General features: G+C 45.9%; 1 protein-coding gene across 5 annotated transcripts in view; it reads right to left on the bottom strand.

Moving 5' to 3' along the window:
* Positions 1-3,322: 3,322 nt before the first annotated feature.
* WIPF2 (WAS/WASL interacting protein family member 2) overlaps positions 3,323-18,727 on the bottom strand; it is a 45,323-nt gene continuing 29,918 nt past the window's right edge. For all 5 annotated transcript variants that reach the window (XM_037033615.1, XM_037033619.1, XM_037033617.1 and 2 more), the window contains 4 exons: positions 17,937-18,593; positions 10,284-10,493; positions 8,206-8,307; positions 3,323-7,320 (listed from right to left, as the gene is read on the bottom strand). In XM_037033615.1, the coding sequence (XP_036889510.1) occupies positions 7,280-7,320; positions 8,206-8,307; positions 10,284-10,493; positions 17,937-18,593 (1,010 nt within the window). In that variant the 3' untranslated portion in view covers positions 3,323-7,279. The remainder of the gene's footprint in view (positions 7,321-8,205; positions 8,308-10,283; positions 10,494-17,936; positions 18,594-18,727) is intronic.

The raw sequence follows: 18,727 nt of genomic DNA, 5'->3' as shown, positions 1-18,727 counted from the left end.
CAAAGCCTGGCGGGAGATGTAGTCTTTGCCGCATGAGACTCATTTCTACGCCTCCCTCTTGGAGTTGTAAAGATTTGGCTGCCGCTTCTAACTGCTGCATTTACCCATTTTCATTATCCCAATGGGCGACACTTTCACAGAGCAATTATATAATACCTACCATTTGGGGGGTGGTTCTGGGTGTCAGGTGTGATGCTAGGCATTCCTCTCTAATGCTCAACCCTGCAAGCCACAAAGCAAATGTGCAGAGGGTTCATTACAGGTCACAGCATCTTGCTGAAGGTTTCCTAACATCCAAACCAATGGTTTTTTGTAAAGTTCTACACATGCATAGAGAAATACTCTACACCTTATTACAGCATCTCCTTATTTGTATTTCAAAGGGAAGAAATAAAGCCAGGCCTTTGCTTTTATTTTGTTAAAGGTAAAGAATATAGTTTGTGTACCTTCTTATCATTAATCCCATTAATCAACACTGTGGGGAGTGAATTATGACGCCTTAATTTTAAAGTCTTTTTTTTTTATGGCTAAACACTAGGGTTCCAGGCCCAGAGAAGACTGCTACAGAAGAGGCAAGCTGAGCTTTTAATGAAAAATATAAATTAGAGCACTAATTTACAGGCCAACTTCCAAAGCTAATAACCTAGCGAAGCCTCAGTTTCCATTAAAGGCCGAAACCCAATTCTAGGTGATGGTAGGCATTTACCTTTCATCCTTCAATATCAAATCAAATAGAGCAATAAAGCTGAGAAATAGGAAAACAATATTACTATCATCTGTTCATTGTAGTTAGTTCATATAGGAAATAAAAGCCAATACTGAGTGCTTAAGTGTATTCCAGGGACTGAGCTCAAGCATTTTACCTGTATCACCTTATCAATTCTCATAAGCACGCCACGAAGTTGGTATTATTTCCATTTTACAAATGAGGAAATACAAATAGAGGGGGTTGAGTAAATTTTCCCAAGGTCACACAACTAGGAAGCGAAAGAGCTGGAATTTGAACTCAGGAAGTCTGGCAGGAGATCAAACTTGGCCACTTAAAACTCAGGGGAGAATTAGATGCAGTTTCTAAAGTGGCCTTTCAAATAGGGAGAGACGCTGAAGGAGCACACTTTGGGAAGGCTTTCTAGAAGCTGAAAACTGTTAAGAGTGAAGAGATTAGGCAGCCATGAATGTAAGAAATGTTATCCTAGAATGCAAGCTTTCAACCAGATGGTATTTCTGGTCTCTTAATAGGGCAGTAGAACCTAGGAAGCAACCTATAATGTTCATGTTTATTTTTACAACCTGGACACCTAGAAATTGTTCTTAGTAACATGAAATGGTTAACATGTGCCTAGTCAGCTTTAAGGGATGGTGGTGAACAACCTCTCTCACTTACAGAGGCAGACAGGGAACAGAGGAAACCCTGAGTACTTAACATGTAAATTGGTGCCTATGAAAACACTCACTAGCAAATATAGTAGCACTGGTCCAAAAACAGTCTCTGAGAGTGAATGACCACTGTGGAGGCAGGCAGAGAATCACAGGATGTCAGGATTGAAAAGTCTCTAAAATGTTACCTACTTGAAGCTTTCCCTTCCCGATATTCCAGTAACCTGACGTACTTACCACCAGGCTGTTTTCTTGTTTCTGTGCCCGTCTTTGCTATTTCCTCTGTCTACACAACTCTCTGAGGATGGTGAGCGAACACTGCCCCCCATCCTCCTTCCCTGGCTAATTACCACAAGGCCTTTTAATACCCTGCACAGTTTTCTCCTGGTAGAAACTGAGATCTTCTAGACTTGAAGTTCCTTGGAAGCAGAGGCCCTGTTCTAGTCATCTTCATAATGTAGATGCTGAGCACAGAGTAAAGTATGCAATAAATGCTTGCTGAATGGACAGGACACTCCTGCAAATTGGGTATCCACCTTTTTCATGAACACTTTGTGGACAGACACCATAGAGTCCTTTACATCTCACACACCTAAACCTAGAAGTAGAGAACAAATTCAATTATGTATAAAAATGACCCAGACTGGACTCCAGCGATGTCAGAGGTGAAGCATGTTTCCCCCATAGTTATCTTCTGGGGTGTTTAGGATTCTAAGGTTGATTTCAGTTCTCCTACCTTTGCAGAGTAATAGGAAGTCAGACAGGAGCTTTCTTTGCAGTGCATGAAAGTTTGTGGCTGGGTTGAGCCAGAAAATACTCAACAGGCACATTCACAGCAAGCAGCACTTCTCAGTCATGATTAAAGTGGACGTACTACTGTCTTTTATCATCTAATTTATACACAGTGTCACGGGGGAAGCCCCTGCCGCCTAGTCAAATCGCAAGTGGAAGGACCTGTCCAGCAACTTGTTGCCTGAGTACAAACACACACACACACATACACACACGGAATACCATCCCAAAAGAATGGAGAAAGCTTATACTTTATAGCATTAGAAGTGGAGGGACATTTAAGCAAGCTCCATTTGAAGGCTATTGAAAGTCACAGGAGGAACAATTAAATCAATAAATAGGTAGTTTATTAATCATATTAATAACAATGATGGGTCAAATAATCAGGAATTCAGCCAATTTGGCAAGTATGGATGAAAAAGAGCCCCCTTTCCCGTCCTCCCTCCCTCTCCCATAGGTTTTGATATCTAAATTACGTGAGTGAGTCATACGTGAGTGAGTCATACACACACCCACTATGAATCAGTACGGGGAAACAATTTCAAGACCTTTGCTAGTGAGGAAAGTGCAAGTTAAGCTCATTAAGTCTTTGTGGCGATTAGTCAGCTGACCATAGTAAGCAGAGAACATCTGGCTTAATTTTTACACCTAATGTCAAAGTTCAAGAAAGCCAGTAAGACTTCAACTTAAAAAGCAGTTAAGAGAAACAGCAAACGCCCACATAAAAACAGACACACAGAGTCTGCCTGCCCCGCCCCGCCTGCCCTTCCACACCTCAGTGTGAGAATCTGCGGTGCAGCTCAGGCCGAAAGAATCATAAGGGACATAAGACGGATACAAGGCCGAAGGTATCTTGGGTTTCCTGAAATCACAAGCAAAGGGGAGTTAGGTGGCAAATATAATAGTAACCGAGTCTATCAGAGTCACCCAGTCAGCACAGCTACCTAGAACTGCAATTTTCAAAATACAGCCGGAGGAAAGGAGAGAAAACCCTTAAGAAGCTGCAGATGCTTCTGCCCAAGTCAATGTATCAACTTCCTCAGAGGACCTGGGTTCCAACCACCACACAATCTGGAACAGGAGGCAGCAGAGGTTCTCCTGTCACTACATGAGGCGGTATTCCGGACAAGAGTACACAGTTTTTGACTTTTAGTTTTTGTTTTTAAGCATGGTTTAATTAAACTGCACGGCATCCAGAAGAAACAAGTGTAGCAAATAATTCAACCTGAGACCAGATTATATATTTTTGAGGGGGCTGGAAAAAAAGTCAATGCTAATTGGGAAAGGGAGCATTGTAATCAGAATATAACTCCAAAACAAGTCATACAATAAATTATTTACTTTAAAGAAACTGATCCACATGCAGACAAAGATAGACAGACAGACAGACACATACACACACACACACACACACTCACACTCTTCACATGTCATTTCTGGTTTTTTTATTCAGTGTTGACCACGACTTCCATGCTGCTTTTCTTGGGAAGCGATACAAGACAGATATGAGACAAGCAGGCTTACGCCTGCCCCTCTACCACCAGTGGAAGGAGATTTAAGACAATTAGGGAACCCACTAAGATGTTGGAACCAGGAGCAGAAAGACGGAAACAGCCATTATCAAGGAAGTTTTTAATTGCTTCAAAGAGGGAGAGAGGAAGAAAGCACAGAAATCTAACACAAGTAAAGGCACAATGAACGTGGAGTTGAATGGAACCAAACCTTTCCTTCAGTTAAACAGTTATCCTTTTTTAATTTGTGTATATGTTCTGATGGTGGCTGTAATTTTGTTTCATTTTGATGAGTCTTGAAGGTAGAGTTATGTCTTCCAGTCCCTAAATTAGGGTGGCTTACAGAAAGCTACCCTGACTACACAGCCGGGGACCGAGACTTAATAGGGAAAGAAACAACTGAAATGTGAAGAATCTGATTTGCAGTTGATTGCAGGTTGGGCTTCCAGAAGGACAGACAGCTCCATGGAGTGCCATTAGAGAGCCTCGGGTGCCCTGTACTCCACCCCCAGAGCTTCGCAGAGGACCCTGGAGTCACACTCCCCTCCCCTCCCCTAAGCACTCAGCCTACAGATTATTTCAAGTGATCAGGAGAATTAAAACACACCCCAACCTGAGTTGCTCTGTTGCAAGTCTATTTACAATTTTTTCTCACCTCTCCCTGGAGGTAAATCTGGGTTTCAAGTGGGAAAGCTGTGGGGTGAGGAGGTGCCCCCAGTGCCACGGCCAGTAGCGAGTCCCCTTGCCTTTGCCAGCTGGGAGGGCTGGGACGAGTTTCTGGGGACAGCAGCTAGCTTCACATCCACTAGGTAGGGCAGCCACAGCCGCTGTCTTGCGGGCCCCGGCAGTGAAAACGATGGGGCTCTGCCACGGGAGGAGGCCTCCACGACAGAGACAAGCACACCTGGAGCATAGAGTGCTTTGGTCCAGGCTTGGTGACCAAGAAGGGTGGAAGAGGGGCATCCAGCTGGTTTAAAGACCTGGAGGCCACTGCTCTGCTCCCCAGAAAGGGCGGTAAGAAACAACTACAGTATTAACTTTTCCCCACTAGAGAAAAATATCATAGAACTAAACCCACACGAGGGCTTTTAACACAGCTTCCTGACGCTTAGCTGGGCGATCCTCCTCCTTCTGGGAGAGGGTAAGGGGATTAATGGGACTGGGCAACAGCCTCAACATGAGACCACCCAATCTTCCACTGCAGAGACGACATTCCCAGAAGCAGATAAAAAGAGCAGTTTCAAAGATGAGAATGTTCTAGTGCTCTTGCAGCCAGCCCACCTTAAATCTATATTACAAGCTTTTTACAACATACAAAATAGATCAATAATTATGAAGATCACATTCCCATTCTTCAATAGTAAATATACATGATAATAAATCTGTTCTTAACAGAGGGACCAAATAATGTATAAGGCAAAGATAAATAAGCACTGTGTCACCAACATGCGTTGAATAAAATGCATCTGACTAGATCTAACCCAGGCCTCTTTTCACGAGGCCAAGAACACAGAAATGCCGCGATACCCACGTGACACAGTCCAAACGCTGGGGAAGATGAGGGCAGCAGCAGGTCACGGGAGGAAGAGATCAGCCCCAGTGAAAAGCTGGGGGTTTGGCTTTTACTTGTGATACTTATTTCGATGCTGTATGTTTGAAGAAAGGGGAAAAATACACTTTGACAACACTGTACAAAAGGCATCAACTCCCATTTCAAAAACAAATGGGAAGACTTCACAGTCCAAGTTGTGTAACTGGCCGGCACCCACCCTGAACTCTGCTGCAGTACCCACTCTTGTCCTCTCCTTTTCCCTCCGCTGGCGCTCCCTGTCTTGGCTCCGTTCACTTCGGGATGCCAGGGATCCTGCTGGGAGGTAACTACTAACAGTTTTGAAAATAGGAATGATAATGATTAGAGAAAGTCTGATGACAAACCTAGTCATTTTGTCCCAGGAGTCAGTGTGGTCCAGGGGATGACAGAGGATAGTGGTCCCCACACAAGTAACCCAGGCTGAGCCCCTCTCTTCTAGCACCGGGGAGACTTGGGTTTCACCCAGCACCATGCAGACCCTTACTCTGTGATCCGAGAAACTGGAAAGGTCCCTAAGGTAGTTCAAGCCTGTGAGTATCTGGTGATTTAAACTGACTTTTCCCAACCACTTCAAGGAACCGCCACGGCCTCCCTGCTCTTACTCCAGGCTCTGAGTTGCCCCTGCACGTGGCCAGAGCGGTGGCAAACCACACCGCCTGTGCGTGCAGCCCAGGAGCCCTGCTCCACTGTCTGAGAAGGGGAAACCCTTGTCTGACCAGCCAAACTCAGTTCCTATCTGGGTGGGAACCTCCATTTTCTCTCGGTCCTTTAACTAGGGCCTGGAAGATGAAAAAACAACCTGTTGCTGGCTGCCAAAGATCAGCTGGGCTGAGACACGGCTCACCGAAGTCTTTGTGCTTCTTGGCACAGAGGAATCTTTGACTACACCCATAAACTTCCTCACACTTCTCTACTCTGCTGTTAACCCCTGAAGTCTTGGAAAGGCAGGGGTGGTGAAGAGAAGAGGAAGAGCCTGTTCAGCCAGCAGGTTGTGAGCCCCACCACAAGCCTCACCCTTCCCTTCGTTGTCGTCACGGAGCACCCAACAGGGGCTGAAGTTTCTGGACAGGACTGGAAGGCCAGTCTTTTGGGGCCAGTCATGAAAGACTGATGTGGACTCAAGGTCAAGGTTCATTAACGCCAAGACCCTGGCCCTATCTTCCTATCTGGAATGAACAAAAGTGACTTTTCTCCTCAGGGTCTGAGTGCTGGGGGGAGGAAACACATCCCTCAGCCTCAGCACCCTGAGGAAATGGGGCAGGGAGTCCCTGGGAACTCGCATGGCTCCTGGTCCCTTTGCTGCAGAGGAAATGACTAGCACTAAAGGGCTCCCAGTTTATTCTATCCTCTCTTTTTATTAGATGTTTAGTTCAATCGATTAGTGTTTAGTGTTTATTTCCAACTTATCCCTGGAGTGAGGGTATGGAGTGGGGTAAGAGCAAAACCAAAATACCCCTAAAAATAAAAAGAGACCCATTCTCTTGCCCTTTCTCCAAACCTGACCTTTAAAACAGATCACTTCTCTGCAAACTCCTTTCTTGTTTCACTAAAAAATGCCCGCCACCCCTCCCCCGCCTGCCCAAGTCCTGGCCATGCCAGCTCCCGAAATGGTGAAATGTACCCGCCGAGCTCCCCCCAAAGTGGGCAGGAGAGAGCACTCTTCTCCACCCTGCCCCGATAATGAGTTAGTTCATCACAACAAGGCACCTTTCCCCACGAGGAAAGCAGGCGACATGGAAGCTTTTTCCTCATCTGGCTAGCAGGGATTGCTAGAGGAGGGAATGATGCAGGGTTTGAGACCCCACTGCCAATACAGAGTCCAATCACCAAGTCCAGAAGACAAGACGCGTAGATGGAGGCGAGCTGGGAGGACGCTTGGAGTCTAGAGGTTGGTTGCACTGGAGAAACACATTAGGAGTTCTCATGCAGGTTTCCAGGGAATGGAAGGGACCATCTGCGAAGAGGAGAGGGTCCATCCTTTTCCTGAGGAACAGGACCAAGCCAGGCTTCACCTGAGAATAGGTGGCAGAGGTGGGGCTCCACGGGCAGCTGATAAAAATAATAAAAACCACAAACACAAGGTCACCTACCAGATCCCAAATAACCCAAACATTCCTCAAATGAGAGACAGGCTCTTCAAGCTAACCTATAAAACCTGGGGACTAGATTTTGGTTTTGTTCTTGATTTTTTTTTTAAGATTTTATTTTTAGAGAGAGGGGAAGGGAAGAAGAGAAACATTACTGTGTGGTTGCCTCTCAGATGCTCCCTACTTGAGACCTGGCCCAAAACCCAGGCATGTGCCCTGAATGGGAATTGAACCAGCAACCCTTTGGTTTGGAGGCTGGCAATCAATCCACTGAGCCACACCAGCCAGGGCTGGTTTTTGATTTTTGATTTTGATTTTTTTATTTTTTACTTTTTACATCAATGTATAGTTGCCATTTGTGCGTCCCCTGCTGGGAGGTGGCTTGCAGGGAACAGACCTGCAACCCAAGGCATGTGCCCTGACTAGGAATCGAACCGTGATCCTCTGGTTCGCAGGCCTGTGCTCAATCCACTGAGCTACACCAGCCAGGGCCCGTTTTTTAATTTTTATTTTATTTTATATTTTATTTATTTGTCTTTAGAGGGGAAGGGAAGGAGAGAGGAAGGAAACATCAATGTATGGTTGCTTCTGGTGCATCCCCTGCAGGGAACTGGCCCCTGCCGGAAACTGGCCTGCAACCCAAGCATGTGCCCTGACTGGGAATGGAACCGCGATCGTCTGGTTCACAGGCCCGAGCTCAATCCACTGAGCTACACCAGCCAGGGCCTGTTTTTTTTATTTTTTAAAGGTGCAGGTGAGGAGAAGCAAATTTGGAAAAAAAAAAACCAAAACAGCAATTCTATTTTCTATGCAATTATGGAAAAGCTTTCATAACTGTTCTTCTCACCTCGGTTTGTTTTGCTGGGATATACTCTCTGAAAGTGTTTATATTCTTCCGGAGCAGGAAAGTCTTCTACTGGATGGAAAGAATACTTTGACTCAAAATCATCTACGAAAAGAACAAAATATTAATTCATACCAGCCGACCCTTCCTCATGCTCCCGCACACCTCTGTGCCACCCCTGACCCTCCCCTTCCTGGTCTCCGTGCACTCCGATGTACATGAGGGCCTGCCTCCCCCACGAAACCAAGGTTCCTGAGGACAGCAACAGCATCACTCTGTGTGCCTCGTATGCAGAGAGGTTTTTAGAACATTTCCACCCAAAATCGGGCACAGGCAAGGAGCTCAGCTGTTTGCATGGGAGGACAAAGAAACATAGTTCTTTAACAGAGTCATCTTAGAGACTGTCACCATGGGAAACCAACCAAACTGAATCCACAGAAATTAACCTAAAATGGGAATACTTGTCACCACCTAGAGAGAGCGCTGACCAGATAATCCCCTTCTGGCCCAGGTCATCCTCACTTAGCTCTGCCACAGAACTGGGATAGCCACCTCATGGCCCTGCTCCCACTTTCCATACGGCCCCTCTACAAGAAGGCTCCAAATTTCCCTGCAAGTATCTTGATGACATTGCAAGGACTTGTCTTCAAAGCAAAACCCTGGTCCACCTAATGAGAGTACGCTACAGCAGAGAAGACTCGACCACTAAAGAACCCAGTGTTAGGCCTGAAAGGGACTGTACAGATCTTTCCAGGAGTCCTCAACAGAGGGTCCAATGATAGCTTCTGGATGACCTTTGCTTGGGACTGCATCCCAGGCCTAATAAATCACAATTTCTTAGGGCACCCTCTTTCTCCCCCTCGAGCAGGCCACGCCTTTCCCCACCCGTTCTTTCCCCGGGGCACACATATTCTCTCTCTGGAGCACGGCAGGAGCCTTTCCCCTCCTTCTTCCCCCAGGTGCCTTCTCTCTGCCTTTCTTTTTCCTAAACTCCAAGGGCCCTTCTTTTGCATCTGTGACTGGTTTCCTGAGCCCACACACTCCAGCTGGCTCACCTTTTCTACCTCTGTGACTTTCTAAATAAAATTTTGCTTAAAGAAAAAAAAACTTGGGTAGGGCCTAAGGCTCATCGATAACCTTGGAAAAGTTAACTGACTCACTCCTGATCTAGTCAACCTCCTGGTTTCTCAGATAAGAGAAGTGAGACCCAGAAAAGTGAAGCAACTTCCTCAAAGCAACAAAGCTAGTTAGTGGCTTTGGATTTCTAGATAAACAACATGTTCAAAGTGTTTGTGTGTGTGTGTAGCAGTTTTATAACTTTATTCAACCATTAGCAGTTAGTTCTCATCCACATTAACTTTTATAGATTTTTTAAAAGTGGTGACAAGTACGTAGGTAACTAACGTACAGAGCTTGTTTGGTGGATCTTCATCCTCACTATGGTAAGGGACATTCCTTATTCTTTTGGTCCAGATAGCTCTGTTGAGCCTGTCCCAGTAAGTCCATTCAGAGTTCCCATCTTCTTCACGGCAGACTTCCAGATCTCTTTCGAGTGCTCGAGGGGCACGCTTCTTGAAAGCCACTCCAAGGATGCACTTGTGAGTGCTGATGGTGTCGTCTCTGGTCACTACCACACTGAAGGCAGACTGGCCCTTCTCACCCTTCTTTGTGGAAGCCACTGTGCCAGGCCCAAGTTGGAAAGAAAGTTTGTTTTGTTTTTAAAGGGCTAGAAAGGAGCTCTCCTCTTAGAAGAACATGTACTTCCTGTCCGAATAGTCTTAAAGAGGATAAAATCTCTGACTTAAAACGAAACCACAGATGGTACTCCTTGGGGGGCGAGAGATGGCTTTAGGGTTAGCATGATGCCTGCTGCCTGTGTTTCAATCTGTCCCAAAGCAACCGTGCCTAGAATCTGCATAAGGAAAGGGACGTCAATGGATAGGGCCTAGAAGTCAGAGGTGAAGGCAGGAAAGAAACTGCTGTGACCAATGGATACCAAGTGACGGTTCCCATTCGACCATAGCCACTGGAATGAGTAAGTCATCACGGAAACTAGGAGACTAAAACAGATAGCTACTTACCCAAGAAAGATCGGACAGTGGTAATAGAATCTCTGTGGCCATTCCTCAAAGGTGGTGGAGGAGGAGGTGGTGGCCCAGCTGGTGTCCTGGAGGGCGGAGGTGGGGGCTTTCCTCGGCTCAGAGGTTCTGACCCATGTCGGTATGGTGGTGGTGGGGGAGGGGGAGCATCCCTGGCACCATTTCGGATCACGGGTAGTGGGGGTGGAGGGGCTGCAATTAAAATCCAAAGGTCTGGATATAGAAGCTCTGGGAGACTCTGAGCGTCAGGTTAAACAGCACACTCACCCTCCTCCCATCCCCGTGTCTTTAACAGCATCACCGTTCTTCCAGATACTAAAGTTCAGGATAAATGTGTGGTCCTTTCTCATTTCCCAAGACGAGTCAGAAATCTACCTATTCTTAACGAATTTCCCCCTGCTTTTCTGTGTCTTCCTCCACAATTCTAATTCAAGGCTTTCTCATATTTAGCCTGTTCTACTGCAAAAAGCCTCCCAAATGTTCCTCTTGCTTCTAATCTCTTGCCCTGCCAATCCATTCGGCACACCACCAACTCACTAATCTCCCCGAAACACTTGCTCAAACTTTTTCTAAGGGCTTTGCATTTCTTACATGATCAAGTTTCAAATCCTGAGCTTCCACCTGGACTGGGTTTGCCCCACCTCCCCCTTCTTACACGGTGACCCACCAGGTCAGTCAGCCTGACCTCCCCTTCTCCTCTCCCTTTCTCGACTCCCAGGCTGGGTCAGGGACCCCTCTAATGCACTCCCACTGTCGCCTGGTATCTCTCTCCCACTCTACTCTACAGGTGCTGGACTGTAATTAGTCACCAGCTGTGCCTCCTCCCCAGTACACGGTATATTCCCTAAAGTCAGAGATGCATCCAAGCTCAAATTCCCAAGCTCAGCCAAATGTATACAGCCCATGGTAGGTACTCAATCAGTCTTTGCTGAATAAACCAAATTCCGTATGCTTTGCTCTTGTGACTCCCCAGCAATACTCGGAAATGCCATTGCTCTTCCCTTACTACCAAATTCTACTTATCCTTTAAGGTTCAACTCAAGTTCTACCTTCTCAAGGCTCTCCCAAAGCAATTCACTCTATTCTGACCGTCTCTCCTTCTCTGGTCTCCCAAGGCATTGTAGGGTATGTCACTTATTTCAGCACTTATAGTTCAGACTAAAGTGAGTGATTTTCAAAATATGTACAGTAGGAACACCTACGTAAGTTATACATCTCAACTGCCCCCAGAAACTGGGAACACATCTATCAGCATTGCCTTCAAACCCGGTTTATGAGACAGATGCGTAAATATTATTATACGATGATCACACCTCATCTCTGAGGTTGCACCAATAAAAAAATCATTCATACCTAAGTCTGATTCTGGCTTTTGGACACTTTCAAAAATCAAATTCATTCTTAAGAGAAAAATTTGCCACTAACTAGAAAAAAACATCAAAAGCATGTTTGAAGAAATGGAAACACCACTGGAACAGGTTCCAATATATTTAAGTGGTGTCTAATATGTTTAAGTGGTGTCTAATATGTTTACTTCTAAGCTTTGCATTACCTAACAATAGCAATTACTACTCATTCGGTATCCACTACCCTCTAAGCACTGTCCTAGGTGAGTTACGGCCATTAAATCTTTGAATTCTTTTTAGGCCCTGGCTGGTGTAGCTCAGTGGATTGAGCACAGGCCTGCGAACCAGAGGATCGTGGTTCGATTCCCAGTCAGGGCACATTCCTGGGTTGCAGGCCAGTTCCCTGCAGGCCAACTCCCAGCAGGGGATGTGCGAAAGGCAACCATACATTGATGTCTCTCTCCCTCTCTCCTTCCCCTCTAAAGATAAATAAATAAATAAAATTAAAAAAAAAGAATTCTTTTTAAACAACATTTTATTTATTTATTTTTAGAGAGAGGGGAAGGGAAGGAGAAAGAGTGGGGGAGAAACATCAATGTGTGGTTGCCTCTCATGTGTGCCTTACTGGAGACCTGGACTGCAACCCAAGCATGCGCCCTGACTGGGACTCGAACTGGCAACCCTTTGCTTCACAGGCCCATGCTTAATCCACTGAGCTACACCAGCCAGGGCCAGAATTTTTTTTTGTCTTCTTTTGTATTTATTTTTAGACAGAGGGGAGGGGTGGGAGAGAGAAACTTCAATGTGTGGTTGCCTCTTGCGTGCCCCCTACTGGGGACTTGGCCTACAAACCCAGGCATGTGCCCTGATTGGGAATTGAACCAGTGACTTTGGTTCTCAAGCCAGCGCTCAATCCACTGAGCCACACCAGCCAGAGCTAAATCTTTAAGAATTCTTGCCCTGCCCTGGCTGGTGTAGCTCAGTGGATTGAGCACAGGCCTGTGAACCAGAAGATCACAGTTCGATTCCCAGTCAGGGCACATGTCTGGGTTGCAGGTCAGGTCCTCAGTTGAGTGCATGTAAGAGGCAGCTGATCACTCTCTCACATCAGTGTTTCTCTCCCTCTCTTCCTCCCTCCCTTCCCCTCTCTAAAAACGAAAATCTTAAAGAAAAAGGAATTCTTGCAGCTACCCCTGCAAAGTATGACTATCATTTCCATCTCACAAATGAGGAAATTGGGACTCAGATTATTTGTCTGAGGTCACAGATCTAACAGATGCAGCACATGTCTGCTCGTTCTACTACCCCACACTCCTTTTCATAACTACTGCAAGTATTATATATATTTTTACATATCTTCTCAAAACATTTATAATCCAGGGGGATGGAAGTATGTCTTTGGTACCTAGGCCTTGTCCAATAAATAACTGTTATCTAAAGAATTCATGGACAGACTACTTGGCTTAACACTGTTTTAGTAATATGAGCGTATTTTACTATTCCTCCTAAAGTATTCCAGAATGTCTGTAGAGTAACCATAGTTAAGCATGAAACAGTAACGAGATGGTGTGTATAGGTGAGGAGTCCAGCAGAGTAGGCCCAGTGAGCGTTAGCTCTACTTCCCATGAGACACGCTCAACTGTCCCCTCTCCCTCACTCTTCCCAAGGTCTTAGTCTGGACGGGGGGCCATTTGAGGCAATAATTAAAGGGAAATCTTAACACCTCCCAGGAGATCTCTAAACCTTGTTTTTACTCCAAACCTGCCCAAACTGAAGCTCTTTCAGGTCATCCACAAACTATTTCCCTAAAGCCCAGATTTCCTAGGATCCTCAGAATTTGCACCTACTCCTAGGGCTCAGTAAGGGAGACAGAAAGGGCTAAGCTCAAAAGGACATCAGCTAGACACGGAGCAGATGGTAGTGGTTACAGATACAAAAAGCAGGCTGAGGCCTCTGCCAGACCTCAGAGTTGGTGACAGAAAAACAATGTTGATTATTTCACATATTTCTAAACAAACTATAAAGAACCCTGGCTAGTGTGGCTCAGTGGACCGAGTGCCAGCCCAGGAACCAGTTCGACTGCCAGGTAGAGCACATGCCTGGGTCGCGGGCCAGGTCCCCACTAGGGGGCACACAAGAGGCAACCACACAGTAATGTTTCTCTTCCTCCCTTTCTCCCTCCCTTCCCCTCTCTCTAAAAATAAATAAATAAAATCTTAAAAACCAAAAAAAGAAAAAAAGAGAAGTGGGAAGCAAGAAGTCTGCAGACATTTAAAAGTACTCAGTTCAATCCATAGAAGTTACATTTTTCTCCACTTCTTTTCCTGGATGGAGTTAGAAAGGTATGGAGTCTGCTCAGACAAAGGGTCTTTTAAAAAAAATTATAAGTGAAAAAAAAAACTTTAATCTAAACTTTGTAGAATCAAAGACCACCTTAGGACTATATCCTTATGGCTAAAGACAGGGAGATATGGAATCAGGAAAGTACAAGGTTACCGGATGATAACCTTGGGTGTTGAACTGCCAGCTCCCACAGTGCCAATCTCTATGTAGCTAGCCAAGCAGCAGCACGGGTTAACTGGCTTTTAATTCATGCTTCTTGATGACATAACTTCTTTATCAATTATCTACACCTATAGGGACTGTTTAAAATAAAGCTCAAAAGCCTTTTGTGGAAGATCTGGCTCAAAGTCCAATGATACAAGATAAGGCAGTCAAAATTTCTGGGTCTAAGAAAGCCCGAGAGAACTGTCATGGTCTCCCTCCCTCACTCTCAACTTTCATTCAGGCTATTTTGTAATAAGAATACACAGTCCTGCCCTGGCTGGTGTGGCTCAGTAGACTGAGTGCTGGCCTGTGAACTGAAAGGTCACCAGTTCGATTCCTAGTCAGGGCACATCCTTGAGTTGCAGGCCAGGTCATGAGTTGGGGGCATACAAGAGGCAGCCTACCATACGCAGATGTGTCTCTCCCTGCCTTTTCTAAAACTAAATAAATAAAATCTATGGGAAAAGAAAAATACACAATCTCATCTATTTCTTCTAGGATTCCTAAGTCCCTTCTTACCCAGTTTAGGACCAAGGTCTATTGTTAAAATCACTCTCTTACACACCCTTAACTCCCTTGCCTTACTCACTTGTGTCTATAAAAGGCTAATCCCTAGTTAAATATAACTCTGCTCCAACTCAGTACCTGCAAATGCACAGCTGAACACAATGAGCTGATTAACCTTCCTTGAAATGGGCCCTAGTGTTGACTGGGCCTTTCAGGTTCCTGGTTATCCTAAGCACACTTCCCTACTCCACGCACTCTCCCAAGTTTCCAGATGACCATTTCATACCCTTTTCTCTCCCCTTCAATCTCCCCCACTTTGCTTTCTATTTCCCCAAGAAAACAGAAGCAAACAAGAAGAAACTTTCACATGCTCCTACCACCACGCACCCTTGACCCACTTGCTTCTATGCTTACATGCTTTGCCTTCCCTCCTGTTACTATGGAAGATCGGTATTCCTTTTTTTTTTTTTTTAAGAGAGAGTGAGAAAGGGAGGGGGTGAGAGAAACACTGATTTGTTGACCTACAACGTTGGCATATCAGGGCAGAGCTCTAACCAACTGAGCTACGGGGCCAGGGCAAACTACCTGTGCTCTTATCTAAGGCCAACCCCTTACCCATGGAGCAGATCCCATTCCTTCTTGCCTCCTCGAGGGCATTACACAGGCAATTTCCCCTCTCTGCTGGATCACTCCATCCGTACACAGACAGACGAACAGATACCGAAATCTCTCCCATCTTGGGAGGAAAAAAAATCTAATTCTCAAGCCCCTCTAGCAACCGTTCCATTGATCTGCACCCCTAGTCCCCTTTCTGGAAAACTTCTTAAGGGATTTCTACATTGTCATCTCCAATCCTGTTTTTATTCCTGCAATTTGCAGACCCATCCCAATTAGACTCTCACTTGCACCTTCCCTCCACCACTCCAAAAGGTCCTGTGCTGTTTGGGCTCCCCAGAAATGACTCCCGTGTTGCCGAGACCAATGTCATTCTCAGGCTCCAACTTAATTGACCTATCGGTAGCACTGGACACACCCTAGAACAGGTGGATGAGACTGTGTTTTCTTTTCACAAAATAGCATGACTGCAAGTCGAGAGTGAGGGACACCACGACAGCTTTTTGGGGCCTTCCTATACCCAGCAATTTTGGCTCCCTCAGTCTTGGGAGTTTTTCCATCACTGTCTTCACTTCCCTTCCTTCCTTCCTTCCTTCCTTCCTCACTAGAGGCGCTTTCTCAGCTTCTTCTGACTGGTATTCTTCATCTGACTTCTACTTATGGCCCCAGGCCTTAGACCTTTTCTTTATACTCGCCCTAGGTGATCTTACCCAGCATGTGGTTTTCAGTATCATTCAAATTTCTCCCTGTAGCCCAAACTCTTTTCCCTGAGCTTCAGAGTTTGACAGCCAATCNAAGTCGAGAGTGAGGGACACCACGACAGCTTTTTGGGGCCTTCCTATACCCAGCAATTTTGGCTCCCTCAGTCTTGGGAGTTTTTCCATCACTGTCTTCACTTCCCTTCCTTCCTTCCTTCCTTCCTCACTAGAGGCGCTTTCTCAGCTTCTTCTGACTGGTATTCTTCATCTGACTTCTAATTATGGCCCCAGGCCTTAGACCTTTTCTTTATACTTGCCCTAGGTGATCTTACCCAGCATGTGGTTTTCAGTATCATTCAAATTTCTCCCTGTAGCCCAAACTCTTTTCCCTGAGCTTCAGAGTTTGACAGCCAATCACCAATGAATTATTTCCTTTTGAAAGTCTAATAAGCATCTCAAACTTCAGCTGAAACCAAATTCCTATCTTCCCCCAAACCCACTATCCTACCCAGCTGCCCAGTTTCTTACTGCAGACTTACAAGAGGTCTCTTTTTCCCACTGTGTCCTCCTGCGGTCTGTTCTCAACATAGAAGCTGGTGCTCTTTTAAAAAGGTAAATCAATGCTACTTCTCTGTTCCAATCCCTCCAGCGGCATAAAACCCAAGGTCTTTACTGAGTCTCACAATGTTCTCCTGGTCGGAAGTCTTTCCGACTCCCCTGTTCTGCCACTCTTTCCTCACTCATTCCAGTTCCATCTCAGGGCCTCTGTACTGGCTCTTCTCAATGCCTGCTTAACTATCCCCTCACTGTCTTCAGGTCTTTGCCAAACTGTCACTTTATTAGCAAGGCCTTCCTTGACCCTAACTCCACCCCACCACACTATATCCTATCCCCTTTCTCAACTACCTATATGTTGCACACATACATATGTATGTATATACACACGTGTGTACACACACACACACACATACATATATATATATAGAGAGAGAGAGAGAGGGGGGGGGTCTGTCCAGAAAAAACCCAACCACTGTTGAGAATGGTTTGCATAATATCAATGTACCTTATAGCCAAGGAGAGTGGATTGGAATGTACATGTGTGAACAATGCCAAGTTCACTGTACTAGTCAGTGGGGGTGGTAGACACCATTGAGTGAGCATGTATGTGTACTGTGTGGCCATCGCATTCAAAATGACTAAGTAGAGCAATGAATCTGCACCAAACTTTGCATTAAGCCTGAACATTCCTCCATGGAAACTGGGCGATTCAGAAGGCCATAGCTATGGGCAAATGGTGATTGGCAGCTTTATCACAACGCACCTGCTCATGCATCATGACTTGTGCAGAGTTTTTTCTGCAAAACATCAAATCATCTAGGTGGCTCAGCTCCCCTACAGCCCAGCTTTGGTGTCCTGTGACTTTAGGCTTCTCCCAAAACTAAAATCACCTTTGAAAGGGAAGAGATTTCAGACCATCAACAAGACTCAGAAAAATATAACAGGGCAGCTGATGGCAACTGGGAGTACTGTGTGAGGTCCTAAGGTGCCTACTTTGAAGGAGACTAAGGCATCACTGCCCTACGTACAATGTTTCTTGTTTCTTGTATCTAGTATCTTCTTCAATAAATGTCTCAGATTATATGGGAGGCTACCTTCTGGACAGACTATGTACATATATATATTTTTAACTAATTTATTTGCTTATTTATACAGGAGAACAAGAATTTCTTACATTTTCTAATTATTGCTGTTTCCCTAACAATAGAGTCTAACACACAAAAGCACTTTCAACAAACCTGTTGAATGAGTCAGGGAATTCTTATCTTCAATATATAAAAGGACAGCTTTGGGGAAAGGAGTGAAGAGAAAAAATAAGCTCAACTCTCAGTATGATAGGAAGAAAAGGTGCTGCAGGCACTTACCTGCTCCCCGACTGGGAGGGTCTCGGGCTGGGGGAGGCGGCCTATTACTCTGTAAAGAAGGGGAGGCTGAGGTGGGTGGAGGAGGTGCTAGGCCTCTGACAGGCCCTGGTGTCTTCCTATGCAAAGAATTGTGTCTCTGTGGCAGCTCAGGAGCTGACTCATTAGTGGGACTGGAGGGTCCATTGGGGACCCCTGGAGGCTGGCGGTAAGGCGGAGGAGGAGGAGCCAGAGACTGGCCACTTGGTCCCATTCTGACAGTCACAGGAGAAGGAGGTGGTTTGACAGGGGGTGGAGCAGGAGGTCCCTCCCGGCCAGGGTGTAGCCTCTGTCCAGGTGTGGGTGGCAAGGGTTTCTCTCTGTTGTAGGCTGGGGCTTTGTTGCTGTGCATAGGCAGAGACGTAAGGGGTGCATTGGCACGCCGCCCTGGCGGTGGCGGAGGAGGGGCAGAGGAGCTGTGCTTCATGCCCGTACTGCTGGTGCTATGAGGTCGAGAGAGGTCCGGTAATGAAGGTCTCTGCATCCGGGGCAGTTCTGGGAGTGAGGCTCGGCTGCCATCTGTATCATCTTGAGGGCGCCCACTGGCTGTAGACACTGGAGGCCTTGGGGCGGCAGCTCGAGAACTGGGGACTGGCAGGGCTGGCTTACAAGCTAGGTTCTCTACAAACAGACCAGACAGCACTGGGTCAACAGAGCTAGAGACATGCTGGTGAGACCTCTGATCCATCCAGCCTCATCTCCCTGCACAGCAGCAGGGAAAGTACACCGTTTGTATAGCACTGGTTTTTAATCTG

Source organism: Sturnira hondurensis, unplaced genomic scaffold (genome assembly GCF_014824575.4).
Source record: "Sturnira hondurensis isolate 20B ecotype Veracruz unplaced genomic scaffold, ASM1482457v3 Scaffold0021632, whole genome shotgun sequence".
Classification (NCBI taxonomy): domain Eukaryota; kingdom Metazoa; phylum Chordata; class Mammalia; order Chiroptera; family Phyllostomidae; genus Sturnira; species Sturnira hondurensis.
This window is presented reverse-complemented; position numbering and strand designations above follow the sequence as displayed.